This window comes from Gossypium arboreum, chromosome 9 (genome assembly GCF_025698485.1).
Source record: "Gossypium arboreum isolate Shixiya-1 chromosome 9, ASM2569848v2, whole genome shotgun sequence".
Taxonomy (NCBI): domain Eukaryota; kingdom Viridiplantae; phylum Streptophyta; class Magnoliopsida; order Malvales; family Malvaceae; genus Gossypium; species Gossypium arboreum.
The window spans coordinates 76337890-76359873 of NC_069078.1; the positions used below are offsets into that span (position 1 = coordinate 76337890).

At 32.1% G+C, this 21984-nt stretch overlaps 1 protein-coding gene across 1 annotated transcript; it reads right to left on the reverse strand.

Annotated features, from left to right (window-relative positions):
• Positions 1–1665: 1665 nt before the first annotated feature.
• Positions 1666–15382, reverse strand: LOC108456740 (uncharacterized). Its single transcript, XM_017755373.2, has 15 exons — positions 14867–15382; positions 13175–13309; positions 12889–12968; positions 12685–12768; positions 12446–12530; positions 12179–12339; positions 10069–12052; positions 8131–8438; positions 7595–7910; positions 7350–7505; positions 6471–6612; positions 4596–4672; positions 3105–3244; positions 2775–2883; positions 1666–2418 (listed from the first exon to the last, which is right to left on the reverse strand). Exons 1-15 carry the CDS (start codon positions 15053–15055, stop codon positions 2221–2223), a joined length of 4164 nt encoding a protein of 1387 aa, XP_017610862.1. The 5' UTR covers positions 15056–15382; the 3' UTR covers positions 1666–2220.
• Positions 15383–21984: the final 6602 nt, after the last annotated feature.

The following is a 21984-nucleotide window of genomic DNA, read 5'->3' on the forward strand; positions in this document are numbered from 1 at the left end:
TTTTAGGTACATTTCTTGTAGTAACACCTCTTTATATATAGTAAACATGATATTTCAAAACATTGTGCTAAGAATCATTCATTAGTCAATAAATATCAAATAATGGTAAAAAAATAGAAAATAATAAAATGATAAAAATAAAACATATCAAATAATAATGAAAATCATATTTTTGTGTGATGAAAATGAGAACTACCTAAATATTGGATGGAAATACCTAAATATTGGATGTCCAAGTATATTACTGTGAGACTATTTAATCCATAATCAATCTAAAATAACAAATGTAACTTAGTATGTATATGAAGTCTACTTCAATATTTTTATGATTTTAATCTATTTAAATTTAATATTCAATAATTATAATTATAATTAGTTTCTATTTATGATTAAAATAAATATGATTAAATGCATCAAAATATAATTTATAGTATTTTCTAAATGTATATTAATAATGAAAATATAAAAATTTAAACAATTAATTATATGAAAAACTTCATCAACTTTTTTTCATTTTATTTTGTATTCTCTATGTCCATTTTATGGTCCATGTTCAGGGCTCGTGATTGCTCCTCATAATAATGTCGTCTCCAAGGCTTGAATTTGCATTCTCCTTTAGAAGTGCAATGTACCTTATCAATGCACTCAACACTTATATATGATCTTTTTCTTCCATTTTATCAAAATATATTTTAGAGTTAAAGTGTAAATTTGTCATCATACTATTGATGAATATTGAAATTTGTCACCATACTTAGTTTTCATTGATTTTTGCCGTTATATTTTAAAAATATGAGTAAATTTACCATTCAACTCTTATGTGATTTAATATTACTACTAATATTTGAATTTTATTAAATTTTGCAATCAATTTTGATTTTTAATTAAATTTTCTATAAATGAAATAAAAACTTGGAAAAAAAATACATATATCATAAATGATAAAAATAAGTTTATTTTTATAAAATGGCCATTTTATTTAATTTTAATATTATATTAATTAAATTATTATTTTTAAAATTTAAAGTAAAATATAAAAATACTTACTAAATTTTGTCTTCAAATTACTTTAAATTAAAATTGAAAAGCAAAATTTAATTTTTAGTGGCTAACTTTAATAAAATACCAGTAAAACAACAAAGTTCAAAATAGAGTTAAAAGAATAATAGCACATTTATCTTTAATTTATGGACAATGGCAAATATCAATCAAATTAAAATATAATGATAATTTTAAAAATATAATGAAAAAATTACATATTAACTTTATAATTTACATATTGGTTCGTAATATTGAAAAGCTAAATGGTAATTAATATAAATAAATACCATATATTTAATATGAAATTGGAATCAAATCATTATGAGTTAGGATTTTATTATTTTCATTTTATTTTATAGTTTAAAATTACAAAACATTTCGTAAAAAATATTTATTTTGTTTCTAATTAAATCACATAATTTCTTTTTAAATGATTAAAGTATATTAATATACTTTAAAAATATTATTTTATAATATTAATTTAATAATATAATGAACAATAAAAAGTAAATCTATCCACTAGAATACTTTTACATAAGCATACCCATTAAGAGAAGTTTTGCAATTCCATAATTTTTTATAATTACTATTTTAAAATCCATCCGTTATATTTCACATCATACATAAAAATAAATTTATCTGAAATCCATCAACTTAAATCATTAAAAATAATAATTTCTGGCATTATGCCATGGAACCCATCAAACTAAATCATTACAGAAAAACGAAAAAATGACATTCGCTTCTTTCTTGAGGTTGAATAGAGAGCTTTTTTAAAAAAAAAAAAATTAAACAAGAAACATGTAATATTTTGTTGCAGAAGAAAAAACCCAATTCAATTGCTGCTTTTTAGGCCTTACATTTTCCATTTGAACCAACTATACAATGTTATTACTTACAAAGGGAAAAACATAGCACCAACTTTACCCATTTACTTCAGCTATTTATTCCTTGTGCCTTGCAGCTGTGTTACCCAACCTCCGATTTCTGTAATGGACTATAAAACCAAAATGTGCATGATTGCAGCCGGTGGTTGTCATCTTCTTGTACCCAGCCCTCACACTGCCACTTTTGATGTTCCCTTGATATCTCGAGTCAGAACTATGATCACAAGCCATATTTGTTACTGTTATTGATCTCTCCTTCATCAACGCTGTCTCAAATAGCATCTTGTTATTATTAATTCAAGGCATAATGGACTCGTTCAAGGAGTTGCACGACCTTGCTGACCGGGATAGGTGAAGGTGGTGGTTTCGGACTCAACTTCTGAGTAACTGGAGAAATAATGGGAAATGACAATACAGCCTCTTGCTGCATGCTTGTAAGCTCCAAGAATTGAGATAGCATGTCACCGTCAAGTATCTTGGGGACGCCAGCCTTTATCCCCACAAACAAACAATAAACCACAGTTAGAAAAGAGGCTTGCTTTTTCTGAACCCCTGAATTAACATCAAACAGACAAAAGCAGCCTGGATCCCAAGACCCACACCAAAGAAAGAATATGAAGCATAACATTTTTTTAGAAAAATGGAGGACGATTGGCAAAACTAAAGAAAGAAACAGAGCACAGCAAGGAGCTAATATAGAGGCTCAATTGCTCCTAGATTTCAGTATTTCATTGGCTGAATAAAGCTAGTGGCATTAAATTTTCATCAACATCTACAAGGCTCTACAGTTAAAAGTAGCAAGTGCGTACTGCTCAAGATCAAATCACCTTGAAAACACATTCTTACCGGGTTTTCACGACTACGATATTCGTTATGATCATTGCCTAATACAGGAGCAGTCAATGGATGAAGAATGAGTCTAGCTTGGACGGCTTCCAACAGTTCGTATTCCTCCCTACAGAAACATACAATGTATCAAACAAAAGTCCCAAATCCAGACATAAATCAAAATATCAGAACATGGGAGCCTATGCAGCGCTAAAGACCAACCATGTCTATTGACATTAACCTCGGCCCATTATTGAAGGTACAACTAAATGATCCAACACTTAGATGATACAGATTACTTTCCAATACTGAAATCAATTCACTTCATCCCCAAACATTAATCCATACCTTGATATAGGTATGAAGATCATTATGCTTCCCAGGAGTGTGCTGGCCATTATAGCACTATGTGAAGGGTCAAGACTTGCATTCAGAGCCTCACAGCTGTTTAACATATCATCAGCTGGAAGTTTGTAAATAAATGAACCCTACAAAAAATATATAGAATATCTCAAACAGCTAGTTAAAGAGGAAAAACCATGTCCAGAAAAACTTAAAACGTAAATTATCTGCCCAAAGAACAAGCAACAAACAGTATAACCATTAGTGCACTGTTCAGCATTTAAGCACAAAATGAAATCCATAGAGTTCAGGGATAATAAGAATTTAGCATCTCACCTATCAAAAGGATTTCGGTCAAATCAAATTGAAAAGGAACATATCAGACTAAAAACCCTTTCTAGATGTATTATATTTTCTTTTATGAGATAAAAACTGCTAGATCAAAAGAGTTGCTCTGTTTTTCCCCCTCCTCATGAATACTCACTAAACTCCAAGAAATAATCACAAATGTAATATTAAGCAGGCAAAGCATAATAGCAACTAATCATTAAAGAAAATGTCTACCTTTTTCCTCAATCAATTGAAAGCAAACTTCCACAACACCACACAGCAAGATTATTTCAAAATCACAAAACAGGTGATTCTATACCAAGAAAAAAAATTATAAGATATAGTTGCTCACTAAACAAAAAAAATTCTAGCATATTTTGTGACTTTAGAACTCAAATAATCCAATGATTGGGCTTAGTACAGCAGAGTGATCAGTATAATTTCCAAGAACTCTACACTGAATGAAATTGACTCTAGCTTCTCGGGACAAGAAAATGGACCCAGTGAATTGTACATAACTGTGGCAGGGATTACATGCAACCAGAAAACAGCAATACCTCTTATCATCAATCTTGAGTTGTTGTGACAGATTTTCGTTATAGTAACCCTTGTTCACCACATTCACACCATCCTCGTTATTTATTCCTATAAGCACTAATTTCCCATGCACAACTTCTCTATTTAGACAAGTGAATAACCAATATAATTCACTATGAAGGAAGCAGACCCTTTTTTAGGTAGAACCTGGAATTTACATCATCCTTTACAATTATATTGATGATACTAAATAGAATAATGTTGATAATATCACCAAGGCTAATGATTATTTGACCTTCAATTGGCTAGCATGATCTTATAAAACCTAAGGCACATTACAATATCACTGATAATGATGAGCTGCAACAATACTAAATAGAGTGATGCTGATAATATCACCAAGGCTAATGATCTCTATTTAACTTTCAATTGGCTAGCATGATCTCATAAAAATTAAGGTACATTACAATATCACTGATAATGACGAGCTGCAACGATACTAAATAGAAAATTGTTGATAATATCACCAAGGCTAATGATCTTTATTTGACTTTCAATTGGCTAGCCTGATCTCATAAAACCCAAGGCACATTATAATATCACTGATAATGATGAGCTGCAACGATTTACCTTCTTGATGCTCATGGCAATCTCACCCATATAGTATGCACAAGTCTGCGTCAAGTTGCGTTCAGGGCTTGCATTATCTGAGACATTAAAAATTAATAAATGAAATTATCCCGGACAGAAACACAAGCATATCAGCAGCTAAAATACATGTTAAAAATTAGAATCACACATTCATTGTTTATTTGCGTTTTATAAATTGAAAAATTTTTAAAGTGCTGAATTTTTAATGTTAAATTTAATTAGTAAACTTGGATTATAAAAATTGTTTGGTCTGTTTTTGAAAATTAACTGCTGAATATTAATATATTATTTGATAAATGTAGATGTTAAATTTTGAAAATTTTCATTTTATATATTTGCCATTAATTTTAATTTGAATATAAAAATATTTGATAAAAGGTAAAAATGTTAAATATAAAAATATCATAAAAACTAAAAATAATTAATTTTAACATCCAAACTAATAATAAAAGTAATTAATTTAAAATATTGTAAAAGAAAAAATGTATTCTTCATGGTAATGAGTCACTTCTTATCTACTTATCTTTTTCAATAGTTTTTCACTGAAGAGGCTCTATCAATTGATTTATGATAATTATTATTAAACACGTTTAAAAGATTAAACTGCTGAAAGTATTAATTTTCAATAAATTGAAATATTTCAACAGGTTATCAAACAAGACCTTAGGCTCCATTATTTCATTTACACAGGATAATAGGCTATGTTAACATTCAGACAACAAAATCCAGTTCTGGTTCCAGCTGAAGGTAATAGCAATCAGCGATGACCTCCTAATCCCACCATTAAAGAAGTTAGCATCTAATGAAACTAAAGATCTTGATACAGATCCCAAAAAGTGCTTAACTTCACATTTGTATGGGTCTAGGGACTACTCATCTGTTTTTCTCCTTGAATGCTTCATGCTTTCTACTGTCTTTGTCAAGGTTCCAACTGTTTTTTGTTTCTCTAAGCTATTTTACTGTCATTAAGATAGTTCCTAGTTGGGGGTTCCAGTTTCTACATCCTTTACCTTACACTTCTGGTATTATTTCTCTTTTTTGTTTTGCTACTAAAACTATTATTCCCTTCGTATATATCACAATGAGTATTAAATATGCAGTGCTGAAAATTGTGTGTAATGAAAGAAAAAACCTGAGGGTGAAAAGCTACAGGGATAAAACAATATTTAAGGAGCCAGTGGCTTTATGATTCATTGAATACAATTAGCCAAGCGTACAAGGTCAAAGCATATGTCATTTTAAAATGATAACATTTAAGCTGTATATGTAAAATGCAAAAATCCAAATATTTTGTCCATAAAATATATTTTCCTTCTATAACGATAAATAAAACTTTTTTTCATATGATTTGGTAAAACTATATTTTAATGCAGTTGCATCAAATATGAAATTGTTATTGTTTAAGAAAACTTCAAAAGAAATGCTTTGCTTATCTAAATTATGCTCCACAAAGGCACAAATTACCAAATAATACATTTGATTAGACCATCCGATTAATAATACTTTGAGCTCACTAGTCATGTACACTGTTAAACTATTATAAAATTGTTTTACATAAATAAATATAACACGAAATTTAGTTTCAGTATAACTTTTTGTGGAGTACTCGTTCCAACAATCAGATTAATAAGGCTTGATAAATAAATAAATTCCTGAAGACAATGATTTCCTTCCTTGCATAATATATTCACAACATTGTGATCAGTCTTTAGCAAACTATAGCAATAGCTACTAAGAGAACTTGAAGATAAAAAAGGGCCTCTATAAAACTTGAAGAACATATGAAGAAATACATATAAATGTAACCATACATACAACTAGACAGTAAAACGAGTCATGGTTTCATGTACTTACCTTCAAGACGATCTGAACAAGACAAGACAGCAATGCTGCCCTTTCGATCTGAAACAATGGCGGTATCAGCATCAGTAAGAACACAATCAGCAACTAACCTTTGAGATGGGTCACAATATGTCTGATCCAGTTTCTTGGAGTCCTAGCGTATAAGAAGGTAGAGTTGGTTTAGAATAGATATCAAAGATCATGATTACAGCGATGCAGTTGGTAAGGGAGTTGTAAATAGGTTAAAGAACAATTGGTTACACCATGACAGTGTCTTATGGAGTGATCACCCCAAAAGTCATGGTGATCTACACATGGAGACTAGATCACCATGTAGGTAAGTAAGAAACTCACGGTCTTCTGGTGGCACTGATCTCTCAGAAGGTGATTTGTTTACGATGCTTATTACCAACGAGAAATAATATATAAAATTAACTATTCTGGTGAAACCCTTTTCTAGTTAAGAGTTAAAAACCTGTTCCCTTTCAAAATTGTAATCGTTTTATGTATGATATTTTACCTTTTTAAAGTAATATTAGTTGTAGAAAACTTAAACATAAATTGCCTTTTTGGCTTTCTAAATGTCGTATAAATTTAAATAAATATTTTTCTCCTTTTGATAAAATTTTAATAGATCTAATTCAATTTGTTTACCTAATTTATTTTATAAAAGCTAGTTTATCCCTTGATGTTTTATTTTCTAATTTAACAGTTCAGTAGCATTTATGATTATTACCAAAGTAGATTTGAAATCACAAATGATAAGATCACCATAATGCTTTGATTACCATATTAATCTTGAAAATTATACAAAAACTATCTATAAGCATTAAAGGACATGGTTGACATCAGAAATGAATTTACCATTTACAGTCAGCAAAATTTTCTCACCTCATTATATGAATAGAAAAGAATACCATCACGACAATCGCCTACAGCAATTCTAGTAAAATATGCCGTCAATGATGTTATCATAAACCGCGTCCTCGCTATTGCAAATCTTCTCACCCTTTGAGGATTATCATTGGGAAAAGCACATACATAGAACTGGGGGGTAAAAAGGATCAACATCTTAATAGACTAATTAATGGCAGAACTCTAGCATTTAAAGGAATAAATTGTGGTTTGCAACTTACAGCATTACCAGCAGAGGCCAAGAAGTAACGGCCTAGATATGGACATATAGCAAGTACCATTCCAGGCCAAGTGGTTGTGTAAGCCGGCCGGAACTGCCATGCTTCAGTTTCTTCCAGTTTTACTCCATCACAACTAGTATCATCTGGGCTACTGCAGATACTACTGCTTGATAGTTGTTCAGTGGCATGACCAACAATTTCACGAAATGGTGAGTTTCGTTGAGAAGATGACCCGGCCATTGAAGAGAACGTCATCGACCCACTATCTGAATGTTGTACATGTTCAATGCAGAGGACAATTAGACGGCCCTTGGTGCTGTAGCAAAAATATCGAATCAAAACATATGGAACTAAAAGCATGGAATATTCAGAAACTTTTAAAGGGAGGGGAGAATTTTTCTGTCAATTATAAGGATTCTCGAGCCCTCTTCTAAAAAATAGTTACCCAGTTTAAGTCACCATGCTTCAAGCAAAGATAAAAAGTTGAGCCCTTCAATACCCAAAGAGGAAAAATAGGGATAACAAAGTAAATGAACCTTTCAGCTTCACCACTGGGCATTATGGCTGGACCAGAAGACAGGCTAGTTCCAACTACTAGAACCTGTTCATTTCCAGCCCTAACTAGTTCCATGCATTTTCCAGTTTCTCCAGGTCCGAGTTTGAAAGATGCCATCACAGACCCACTGAGGGGGTCCAAAGCACAAATTTCAGAACATGTGTCACTATTTGGCTCAGTCCTCATCACAATTAAAAGCTTACTTTCACTATGATACAGGACCTTCCGTGGAGTGCCTTCAAGATGAAACTTCTGCACATTAAGTCTCTTACTGTGCACCATCTCCACCTTAAACACAAAATTAAAACTAGTGACTTCAACCAAATCATGCACCAGATTAGAATTGAGATGCTTTTAAATAAATAATAGAACCACATTTTTCTGAAAATGGAAGCTATTACTAATCATAGTTTCTTCTATGAGAAGACAAGGAATCCAATAATATCATCTAAGTCATGTAAGAGAACCATAACTAAATTACAACAACAGTCCATCACTCCACCTATGTCAATCAACCACTCACAGTTCCTTCATAACCCCACTTGTTCATTCATACAGCTCTGACAACACAATCCACTAGCAGCCAACAGTAATCTAATTTTCACAAGCATCGCACTAAAACAAAGCTACATAGTTTAATTGATCAAATAATATTTAAATTCAGACAACAGTTTTTTTATCCACTGTAATTGTAACTCAATTGCCTTTGGCTTTGTTTGGGGCGGCAGTGCGGTGCGTTTAGCTTACTTTTTGTCTCACGCTACACTATCGCTACAGTATCTAATCTCACCGCCACCGCTGTTTATACACTAACCGCAGGTAAACGCACCACCCATCCAAACTCACCCTTTATCAAGCTACCAAACCATGTGCTCAAATTTCCTTTACATGACATATAGGTGTACATACATTCATACATATATAAATACATATCCAGAACACAAAGAGGAAAATATCCAAGTATTCAGCAATTAATTTAAACATCGGGGATAGATGATTATGGATGCAAGGAGAAACGTTCAGTAAGAATCAGGAGGAAAAGGATCAATGATAAGAATGAGAACATTGCATCCTATATTTGTAACAGGCAACCCACTAATATACAACTCTGCAAGCAATGGCATTGCCAACAAAGTTTTTGGGGGGCCGGAGTTAAATTGTATATTTTTACAATAGTAAAAATGCAATTTCACCATTTTAGTAGTCTATCTTTATAATTTTTAAAGCATTAAATCAATTTTTTTTTTTTTTTTTTTTGGGGGGGCGGCAAAATGCAATTTTACCATTATTAATTTAAAATTTTATAAATTACAAAGGGCCTAAATGGAAAATTTTCCATTTTAGGGGGGGCAGGGACCCCTGCCAGCCCCCCCTTGGCTCCGACACTGCCTGCAAGTTTATTTGTCATTTTTGAACAGCCAAACAGGCTTTATATGAATCCATATGGATGAAGTATAGTAATGGAAGAGTTGAAATCAGGTCCACCCATGCTATGCACTCATACAGTTACTAAAATGAGTCATCTAACTTGGAAGGAAGGGCTAGATGCAGTTTAATTGATAGCTCTACAGAGTTGAAGTTCCAAAATAATATGCAGAGCACCAAATTTCCCAACATAACTCATACAGACTTGTCTATCCATTACTAGGCAGATAGACAAATTTGGCAGTATTTAGGGAAGAGGGGAGAAATTTTAAGCCATAAAAGTGTATGAACCCAAAGCTTTAGACATCAAGAAAATGCCAAAAACATCATGGAAAATTAGTTTGTCAGCCAGGTTTACTTCAGAAAGTTTACTCCCAAACAGTTCCAATAAGTCAAAAGCCAACTGTTCAAGGCTGGAAATATAAACTATCATCAATAGTATGACAGCCAAACAATCACGGTAATTCAATGTTCTAAAGATAATGACTCTTACCAAATGTAAACTGTTTTCTGCGACAAATAAAATTCCTTTAGGGCATTCAACAGAACACACAGGAGTTGCATGCGTGGAAGGTTGAAATGATATAGATGTATAAGAAAGGCTATGCCTAGCTGTATGCAATAACCAAGGCCTGTCACTGAGAGCTATAATATCTGCATCAAGTGAATCACTCAAAGGAACAAGGAAAACTGGAGTAATGCCAATTCTACGAGTCGCGATCAATTGAAGTGTAACAGGAAGGCCATCTTTCTCACCCATATTAACAGAACATGTTTCTGATCCAAACGAATTTAATTTTGTATTCAATAAAAAATTCTCAACCTTCCCAGGAAAAGGAATAGAACTACGTAGGCATAGTTCCGATGAAGGAGCGAAGGCAGAAGGCCACTCAAACCGAAGCAGCATTCCATTCCTCAATCCTGCCAGAACATAGAACTGATCAACAAGCACTAGCCTTACGTCTTGAGGAATGCAACCACTAATAGCAGTTTCAATAGTAGTCGTTAGTGAAATTGTTCCAGCACCAAGAACTCTTAGACCTTCAGGTACAAAAGATAGAATTTCCACAGAAGGCTTATGGGTACCAATAACAAAGGTAATACCCATGCCAACTCCGACAGGAGGAACAGCTCCACCAACATCCACCAGGTTTACATTAGAGCTTAAATGCCTCATCTCCAAATGCTTTTGAGGTATTGATATGCACGATAACTCATACTGCAATCTCACATGCTGCAATTCATATATTTCGTAATTATATGCTGATAGCGATCTGACCCCAAGAATAAAAAGGAAATATGGATTAGAAGTGGAGACAACTATCAAACTTTGGCCAACTGCCCCCAAACTGATACTCATATTATCTGGGGACCAAGTTGTGCAGACGGGAGAAGACATAATGATACCTTCAGAATGGGCAGCCTTAGTAGGCAAACAAAGCCTAACTGCATTTTGGTGAATTTGGACGAGCTGGCCATCAGCAACAAGACCACATGCCAAAGTACAGACATCAGGTTGGAAACCAACGGACTCAGTAACATCAGTAAAGCTTAATCCAACTGATAGTACCCTGGTCTCCTCAACAAATGATAGCACAAGAAAAGAATGATAAGAGTTCGTAACTTTCATCTGAACTGTCCAGGTTCCACTTATTCCTTGGTAAATAGGGGCAGTTCTTAGAAGCTTTTCTACACTAATTCCACTTCGTATGATTCTTAATGATCCCTCAGGTGCAACACCACAGCATGCAAACATTTTATCATGTTTCTCCCCATGGTAATTCACTATTGACATGTCCAAGATGGGAGCTATATTTTGAACAGGACTTTTGTATATTAGCTTCTCATTTTCAACCTTAAGGACCAGACCATCCCCCATCTCTACAATTGCCACCAGGAACCCACCATCGACCCACGAAAGGGACTTGCAAGGTTGACTTCTGTAGAGGCAATCAGATATATTCACCTTAGGGCCATCAGAATCAAAGGAAACATCGATCATGTAAAATTCTCCAGTATCAAGACAAAAGATCATCCTCGGACTTCTATCGCTTTTCGGTTCCCAACTAAATGAGCAAACATGTTTGCAGGTTGTTTTTCCACTTCCACTTTCACCATCTATACACATTGGATCATAATCACTCAGCTGCAGTAAAGCACATGCAGCAACATTAAATAACCCATCATCATCAAATTCATGTGCTGTACATAACTCTTCAACACAAATATGTTCCTCTGGTGTATGGACTGAAAAATCTAAGGTTGTTCTATACACACAGTGTGGATTACGTGCATCTCTAAGATCCATCAAGAGAGCATCACCAACCCTAAACAGCAACGCATATCCACAGGAATGAGGAACTTCAACAATGCTATGTGCTAGTGGTCCAGCTTCAAGATACTGTGAAAGGATGTCAACTGCATGCTCTGATAGATTCCATCCCAACAATACCAGTTCATTCAGGGTATTACCTTTCCTGCAGTAACAATATGTACCCCTTTCTTAGACTAGCCCAAGCAAATATATATATTATCCCGTGGGAAGACAGATAAACCATAAATATGACCATTTCCTAGATCATCTTTATAAATTTAGTTCTTACCTATTTAAAACAATGGCTAAAACAGGATTATGCTCCTTATTTGTTTGGATAGGATCTTTTGAAACAAAGCACATGCTCCATATTGTACCACGTATACTAGTTCTTTGAGCATTTCTAGTAGAACTACCACTGCCTTCATTCTCAGGTGGATAAAATATTTTCTGAAATACTCACAGATAAGATCTCATAATTCCATATACACAGTAAGACAAAGTTTCAACAAAAAATGCTGCAAGAACACTGAATCCAGTCTGACAATAACAATACCTTGTCAACAATATCATCTCCAGACATTGAAAGGGAAAAAAAGGCTAATCGGTCTTCATAAGCACTAGTAGCAATGAAACGGCCACTGTTAAAGGAAAATCAGGGAAGTTAGGCCAACCCATCGCATTGCTAGACATGATATTCTGTTAGTTTTTAAAAAAATGGATCTAGTTTCAACATGCACAGAGACACAAGAAAATAACATGCACACAGATTAATCTTTAGCATAAGGGACTTACGCTGAATCAACAGCTAGCAATCTTCCAATTTGATCCCTTGCATTTCCAGGATCTGAAAGCTGAATATGGTCGACGGGAAAAAACCTATCTCAAAAAATATGTATCGTCACAGTGGAAGTAAACATACCAAAATGTCAGCTGTAGAGCCATTAGGCACGTTCACTTTCAACATGGAAAACTAAATTGCGGGATAGAAAATAAAACCTGTGCATCTCATTGCAAAATGTGAGAAAAGATAACTTTCCAGAATCAGAAATAATGACCAACAGGTCTTTCCCAGGCATCTAAATAAAGAAAACAGAAGAAAGCAAATTAACTTAAAATGAAATTATAGTATAATTGTATTACAAAAAACTGCTTCAAATCATATTAACTTTATCCAGTCCAGAAGATCTATTATTAAAAATAAATAAAGTAAGAAATACTCTCAGACAAATAAATATAAAGAGGATATGTCCTACAATGCTTCCATTATACTTTTGGTACAGACCTGTGTATTTTGTCCATAGACCTTCTCATTCCAAGGTAGAATGGCAAGATCCTTTATCGTACCAAAGACAGTCTGCTCACAGACAGATGTCGCAATACCATCTTCACCAATTATTACCAACTCTATGGACGTCTCCTGAATAAAACACCACCAAACAATCAGTTAGATTAGCTATCGTTTTACAAAAATGTCATGAATTAACAGTGGTTTTAGAAGTAATTTCCTCTGATACAATAGTCACACGCAAAGCAGAGCAAACTAGAATGGGTCTTTTGGAGGATAACATCAATGATCCAGAAAACCTAATCCATAACCCTTATTCTTTTAATCTAAACCTATGTTCAATTGGAAAATGTTTTTTTAATATATTTATAGATGTTATCATACCATTTTCACCAATTATTACCAACTCTATGGTGTCTCATGAATAAAACACCATCAAACAAACGGTTAGATTAGCTATCTCATTACAGAAATGCCATAAATTCACTCTAGTTTCAGAAGGAAGAAATTCATCAAATACAACAAAGAGTCAAACTCAAAGCTGAGCAAACCCAGACAGCTTTCTTCAGGAACAAGGTTTACAATCCAAGAAAACTAATCCATAACCCTTTATCCTCTTATCAAAATCTGTGTGTGTTGTTCTCAATTGGAGAATTCTCTATATTACCATATCCCATTTCTTGAAAACCAATTCCAACCCATTTGAATATTAACCCATGACACCACTACTGCACAAAAGTAAAGACCCTCTCTTTTAGATTGATTTCCCAAAACAACTCTATGGCTACAGTAGTTGGTACACTGAATTGAGTGTAAGCCATAGATTGAAATGAATGATAGCCACTTAATTGATTACTACAACTTTTCATCCTCATGAGTACGCCTATCTCAACTATTGTATCGAGTCACGGATTGATGTGAAATCAACGTGATCTTTTGCCTTAGTGAAATCCAAGAATTATATAAACTGTTATATTTGAATTAAATTTGCTTCTCTTTTCAACTTTACCGTCTCCATTATGTACAGTTCTCCCAATTTCCTAAGGTAATTCTTCACAGTGTGATTGGAAAGTGTTTGCACTTACATAAATGATTTCTTAATATAAAATTGAAGGAACTTATTATCAGAATTAATAACATTAAAGTATCACCATCATTATCAAAAACAAGTTTGACAATAGGATGATAGAAGCAAATGCAAATAACTGAGAGGCTGTAGATTCAAAAAGACGCATTAAAAGTCAACGTTACAATACTATATTTGAGCACGGGAATTTAAAGAAGAAATAAAGATGTCGTTATGGAAATGCTATAGGAAGAGTTAGTAACAGCACAAGGTCTTGGATGAACCATGTAAATATCAGTTTGAAAGTAACTTCTAGTTCATATATAGAACTAAATACTAGGTCGAAAAGTGAAAACAGCATCATAAATGTCATTAAAAAAAATTGACAAGGAATATTTAAACTATTTTCCTATTACAATTTATCTCTTACGAATTAAAATAAAACCACACATAGAGTTATCTTAAGAGAAAATTTTAAAGCTTATCCTATTAGAAACTAATTAAAAAAAAAAAGGTAAGCACTGTCTAAATGCAAGTTGATTATTGTTTGTACTAAGTAAATTGATCGAGTTCGATGAATAAAAGTTAAAATTAATTAAAAACCAGGAAAAAAGTGGAAAGACCTTGCCGAAAACGACGTCCAGGGAAGAAGGAGAACGGAGGTGACCGTAAGCGACCTGAAGGATAGCACTTCCTCTAAGTACACACTTGGCTAGGTAGTTAACGCCTTGCGAAGAAACAGTCGCTGACGACGATGCCGGTGAAGAGGAAGATGCCTTCGCCGTTGAGCACTCTTCCTCGGAAAGCGCCATTTTGCCCCCTTTCTTTTTACCTTTCTTTATTTGTTTGGCAGTGGAGTGCAAAAACTAGGGTTTTTCTTCTTTCCAGATCGGAAAGATTTTCTTTTTCCGAAACCCTTTTAGTTCAAATGTTTTCTGGACATTAGAAGGATCTTTATTTTGATTTATGATTTTGATATTTTAAGGTTAAGATTGGAGAGGAAGGCTTCGGTTAGGGAGTTGGTTCCCTGCGGTGTGAAATGAGCAAACATCAAAGGTGTTCTCACTTCTCTCTTTCTAGAGTCTGCAATTTTTCTTTTCTTTTCTTTTTCTTTTTTTTTAATTTATTTGAATCACTGTAATAACAGAAGTTTTTGTTTAATAATTATTGTAAAACTTTTTTTCTTAAATATGGATAATTCTTTTTGTTCATCGGGGCAATTTAAAATAGAAAAACAATAAAATTATATAAAAATCATTTTAAAAACTAGATAATTAAATTAAGAATTAAATTATAAAATAATTTTAAATTATGAATACGTGAATATTATTAATTAAAATTTAAAAGTTCTAAATACTCTTATTTATTTTTTGAAAAATATTTGACTTGTTTGAGTTTTAGAGTATAGTGAATATAATTGTTAGATAGAGTATGGTAAAATATTTAGAAGTAAATAACTAAAAAAATATACATGTCAAAATTTTAAAGCTACTTGTGAAATAAAAAATATATATTTCTAATTTACTAAATATTAACCCTTTTATTATAATTTTAATTTGTCCTTTTATAATTAATCAAATTATAGTAACTTTACCATAATAAGGATCAATAAGAAAATATATTTACTTGTCTCATTTAATAAAGTTATGATGACTAATTAATCCAATTCTCATTTTGAATTTCAATTGTTAATTGTAATTAACTAAATAATAATTCAAACAAATTCATTTAATTTCTAAGTCTATCTTATGTATTTAGCAAGAAAATGCATTTATTGTGGATAATGATACATGCGATCTTTTCTCTTAATCATCATTTTTCGTTCATTCTATATTATCGAGATGATATTCGTTTTAGGTTATATCGAACTAACAGATAGACTAATTGAATATATAATTAGAGCTCAAATAACTTATAATTAAGTTTCAAATCTTTGTTTATTAATTACAATATTATTTAATCGGGAGTTATTATACTAACGTATGATTATTGAACTCTCATTTATTGCATACAATTACGAAAGTAATTTACAAGTGTTTATCTAATGACCTTAGTCATAAGTATGTTACCCTTAGAAGATATCATTAATCTCTTTGGGTTAAATTTGTTCACCCAATATGATCTTATTTTATCTCATGGTAACCATTACATCATCCTTTATGAAAAGTCAATTATCAACAAATAGTGATTAAATCATTTGTCTTTGACAAATAACCTGTGGTGACATTACTTTTCTACCTATCATTTACCATTTATTGAACTATGAATTCCACTATCATTAATGAAGTCGTATCATATAGAAGTCATATACCCAATGTATCAGTTTTCGGTTCTTTAGTTATTTGAACTCAAGCTTTCAATACATCAAAATATATGAGTCATGCACACGTAGTCAGTCACTTACTCAGAATTAAGGTAAGTCACACTATGAACGTCACAAATGAATTAATCCATAAACGGGTCTAGGATTAATTCAACTTGAGTCATGTCCAATGTATTGTCAATCCAGACAATCACACCTATGTCTCTACTTTTTGGGAGTACACTCTAATACCCAAAACAAGATATCTTCCCATTTGGACTTGATAGACAACATAATATTCCTTTAACCAATTTGTTTAATTTCGATTTTTTAGACTATGAACCTTTTAGATTACCTATTAATACAATTTGTCGTCTTATATGATGGCCCAACCACGTAATGCAACTTAATATTAGTTAAATATTAGGTAATAAATGAGCTAATATTTGTTTACATTTTGCTTTGCATGCAAAAATCGTTGAGGACAAATACAAACGATATTAATGTGAATAATGAAATTTTATTTGACCAATTTGTTTAAATACTTACAAGTATAAATGACGAATAAACTTGTAACACCCCCTAACCCTTTTCGATATCAGAATGGGATTACGGAGTATTACAGGTCACTACAGTTTATAACACGAATCAAATAAAACTAAACATTGTATAATTTAGTAATATATTTTATTAACTCATTTTTGGTACATTCTAGGCTCATGGAATATGTTAAGAACAAACCAGAACCCAATCAGAAGCTTATAAACTTTTTCGTAAGATTTGCCAAGACTTCTTTTAATGAATAGTACCACACGCCTGTGTAGTATAGAGACACGCTCGTGTGTCTCTATGACATGCTTGTGTTGTCACCTCGTATGACTTCCATGGCTAGGACACGCCCGTGTCCTCTACCCGTGTACTTATCTGTTTGTTGCTCATGAACAAACTAGTTTCACACAGTCAAGACACACGCCCGTGTGCTTAGCCCATATGGAATTATTTTCAATTCGAATCTAGTGTAGTTTTCACATGGCCAGGCACATGCCCGTGTACTGTGGCCGTGTACCCCACACGGTTGAGATACACGCCCGTGTCTCTGCCCGTGTGGTAAAACCTGAGCATTCTATTTTACAAAATTTAGGTGCAGGGGACACACGACCTAACAACATGCCTGTGTGCAAGCCATGTGTCTCACATGGTCTGATCACACGCCCGTGTGCTAGGCCGTTTAGACTCAAAAGGAACCTTATAGTCTAAGTTTTCCAACCCTGCAAACTTCAGTAACAAGCAAAATTTAAAACCAATCTTTCAACCAATCCAAAACATGATTAAATACATCCCTTTCACATTATCCAACTTGAGTGTATTAATAAGTGTTTAACCTAAAACTTCTAGACAGTGTACTTTGGTACTAATTAAATCACTTCAATTAGGCTATATAAATGACCATATTGTAAACATAAACTTTGCATTCTTGGGTTAACCATTATCATTCTTACACTATTAACATTCACATTCAAAATGGTTTCCAAAAGATAACCTAGATACATGCCATTTCTCAAAATAAGATACATCACCAAGTATTTGAGTTCGGGCTTGTTTTGGATGATGAGTTGTTAGTCGCTTTCGTATCTAACCTGTGCACGGAAACAAACCATACACTGAGTATACACTCAGTGGTATTTCTATAAACCAATAATTAAATTTAAATCTATATTTAAACCATATAGTTTAATAAATAAACATATCATGAATATTCAATTAATTGTCTTTATTTTATAAAACATATATCATTAGAATAAAAACTAGTAAGATTTTCAATTCAGTCGGTATCATTCAATCTTTGGTACAGTAGTTTACCCCTCTTAACATAGCTCGGACCTGGACGGATACACGGATCCAACCCACACACCAGTATAGCACATAGTGCTTCACCGGCTGAAGTCGAAAAATAACAGTAACAGTAATAATAATAGTACGGTACAGAGTACCTCATCGGAATTTAATCCAGAACAGTAACAATAACAGTACAACACACAAGGTGCCTTATCGACTCAAGGTCGAATATCCCTGAACACTTTCAATCCTATGGTAGGCCAATTATATCCGTCTAGTCTGACACTGTTAATAGGATTTTTCAATTCCTTTTCAATTTAAAATTTCACATTTCAAATCAGTATAGTAAGTTAACAATACTTACGTCATTTTCATTTTTCATGTAATTTAAATAATAAATAATACAGTAAATAACTATTAAATTCAATTTATAGAAATACAAACCGTAGTTTTCGAATTACTCTTTGTCAACCTTCTCTTTTCCTTTCTTCGTCAATGTCTCCGGTACTACGTTAGCTATGGAAATTAAACAATTTATACTATTAATACATTAACAATTTACAATAACTAATTGAATTTTCTATTCAATTCAAATCTCAATTTCAATTTAATCCAAACTAATTCATTGATTTTTACTACTCAATTTACATTTCAAATCTATTCAATTTTCCTATCACATCCACCTTATCCATCAATGTTCATAGTAAAACCCTAATCTCAATTTTTTTCAATTTAGTCCCTCAAACATAAAACTTATAGCTTTCTTTACAATTTAATCCCTTAATCAATTCTAACTTTAAATTCATTCAATTAAATCCCTATTTTAACAATTTATTCAACACAACCCATGTCTAAAATCATCTAACTTTCAAAATTTCCACTTACATCAAGTAATATTTGTCTATAGGACTCCAAAAACATCAAAATTGCAAGAAAATGGACTAATTAACTTACCAAATTAAGCCTCAAGCTTCAAAACCCTAATTTTCCTTTTTATTTTCTCCTTTCTTTTTCTTTCATATTTCGTTCCACCTTTTCTGTTCTCTTTCTTTTGCTTCTTTTTTTATTATGTTTTATTATATTATATTATTATATTAATATATTATTATATTATATACTTAAGTATTAAGTATAAATATATGTATATTATACATACACATGGAATAATATTTTCCATACATTTGGCACTATTTCCTTTTATGGGCTATTTGCTAATTTAACCCCTTCAATTTTCTTTAGTCTATAATTAAACTTTTACATTATATTCAATCTAGTCCTACACTAAATTAACCTTAATTCAAGCTAATTCACTTAACTAAAATCTAATTAATCACTCAACTAGCTACGTAAATTTTTCTAATAAATATTTACGAAGCTAATTTTCTAAAATAGTAAGCCGGGAATACGATTTTCGATACCCATAAATTTTAGGTCATGAAAAAACTATACTTAGGGCACTAGATCCTAACATCTCATTGTTTCATCTTTTAGAGTAGTTTTTCATACTAGATTAATGCTTGTTTTTAATTATTTTAGTATTTTAAGATTTAGGTTAAATATTCATTCCATCACATAGTTTTAGTTTATTTTGTGTGTTTTAATGTTTAATACATCTTATCATCAAGTGAGCTTAATTAGTGTAAGTTGAAACGAAAGAATTATTAAAATAGGCATATGATAGTAGGTTGTGTCCTATCACTTGTTAGAGGATGTTGTGACATTCACGTTGAAATATCAAAGCTCAACCAATAATCAAAGGCTAAGTTTTGACAAAATAGGAGAGGAATTTGTAATGCACAAGCCTTTAATGTTACAGCAGCCGCACCGAATCTAATCATTGAACAATTATTGGAAAGATTGTTAAAGGGTAAAATTAAAAAATATTAAGAATGTCGCAAAATTCTTCATCTTTTCGTGCAACATTCAAGCTCAAATTACCATGTAATGAAATACTACTTAAATAATTCACAATTTTAAAGGAGGCTTTTTATAAGATTTTTCAAGTATAAATTATAAGAAAGTAAGGAAGATGCTTAGAAAATTTAATTTTGAGATGAATATTGTTATTCTTTGATATTTCTCTAAAGAAACTTTAAATATTTTGTAATTCAACTAGATTTGCTTTGTAAATTCTAGAACTTAGTTTTTTTTTTTTAAGCTTACATTTCAGTTGGTTGAAAATTTAAGTGTAAATAGGATTTTACTCTTGGACAATTGTCCAATTGGAAGTTTCATTTGGTTGAGCATTTTTAAATCTCAATCTCTATAATTTATTGCAATTATAACGATGTTTTCCATTGTTGATGGTTGTGTTATTGAGAGGTCTATGTGTAGCTAAATTGATTATGTGATAAGTAGTGGATAATGGTAATGTTTTGATTAATAGTGAATTTGGTATAATGATATTTGTTGTTGCTTGCTTGCATAGATAATCTTATGTATGTTTATGCTTGACAACCCCAAACATGGTTAGAGTTAGAGAAAATAAAAGATCTGACATTGGTTGGCTATATCGATCCAACTCAAGAAGCATAAACTCGGTATTTAATAAACCTATAGGGGAAAGTTGTTGTTTAGTAGTGAATCCTAGTTTTTGAAGCGATTCAGAGATCGAGAAAGGTTAGGATTAGTAATAATGCATATTATTGTTCATGCTTAATCACTAATTCACCAATTGGATCCACTTACTAGTTTTGTATTTGAAGGGAAAGTTTCAATTGAAATTTCTAGGATGGCTTTTAGTTTCTTTAGTGTTAGCTTTAGTAAATACTCTTGTAATCGGTCGCATTGATAAATATAAGATTAATTAGATTGGCAACCATAACATTAGTGATCTTGACTATCTGTAATGTATTAGATTTAGACTAAATAATTCACACTCAGAGTTTGGATTCTCAAAATACTCCTACATCAAAATGTTTTATTGTAAATATATTATTATGACGACAACTATGTGCATTTGATAATGACTAAGCCATAATTTGAATATATTGTAAAGCACGATTTTTCGTCATTAGATGTTGTAGGTTAACAGCTTGAGTTTAGTACCCTATGACCAATTTGAATGTTATTGCGACTAACTTAGTTTTATATTGTCTCTTAAAAATAATGATGTAGTGCCCTCTTATTTTACCGATGGCATATTTGGGTAGGAGGGGAGGGTCCCAGCTCACTCTGAGCTATTGTGTGATTTGAGCTTTTTATTTCAGTGTTTGTTGTTGTTAGAGGAGCTTGAGTCGTGCACTGTTAGCCATTTGGTTTGTTGTTTTGGACAATGTGATTATCTGTCGGTAATAGTGAATATTGGTAGATTATTGTAAAAGGGTCGTACTAGTCTGGATAATTTTTTTTAGTGATTTGTAAATAGGGTAAATGGTAAGCATTGTAGTAGAAGTAGCTATCATATTAGCCATTTTGGTTATATGCCAGATTTTTTAATATCTTTGTCTTGTTTATTGTCGAGAATAATCGATTGTGTCATTTTGATTTTGGATGTCAGGAATGTTTTGGTTGGCACAATCATGGGTTTTCATTTGGTTTCTAAAAAATAGCATCAATTGTTGATAAATATTTAGTAAAAAGAGGTAATGGGTGGCTTACACA

Coding starts and splice junctions, on each gene's coding strand:
- LOC108456740 (XM_017755373.2), bottom strand. CDS start 15,055: ATGGCGCTTTCCGAGGAAGAGTGCTCAACGGCGAAGGCATCTTCCTCT. Junction 6,613..7,349: donor TTTTCTATTCATATAATGAG/GTGAGAAAATTT, acceptor CTTATACGCTAG/GACTCCAAGAAACTGGATCA. Junction 4,673..6,470: donor TTGTTCAGATCGTCTTGAAG/GTAAGTACATGA, acceptor TTAATGTCTCAG/ATAATGCAAGCCCTGAACGC.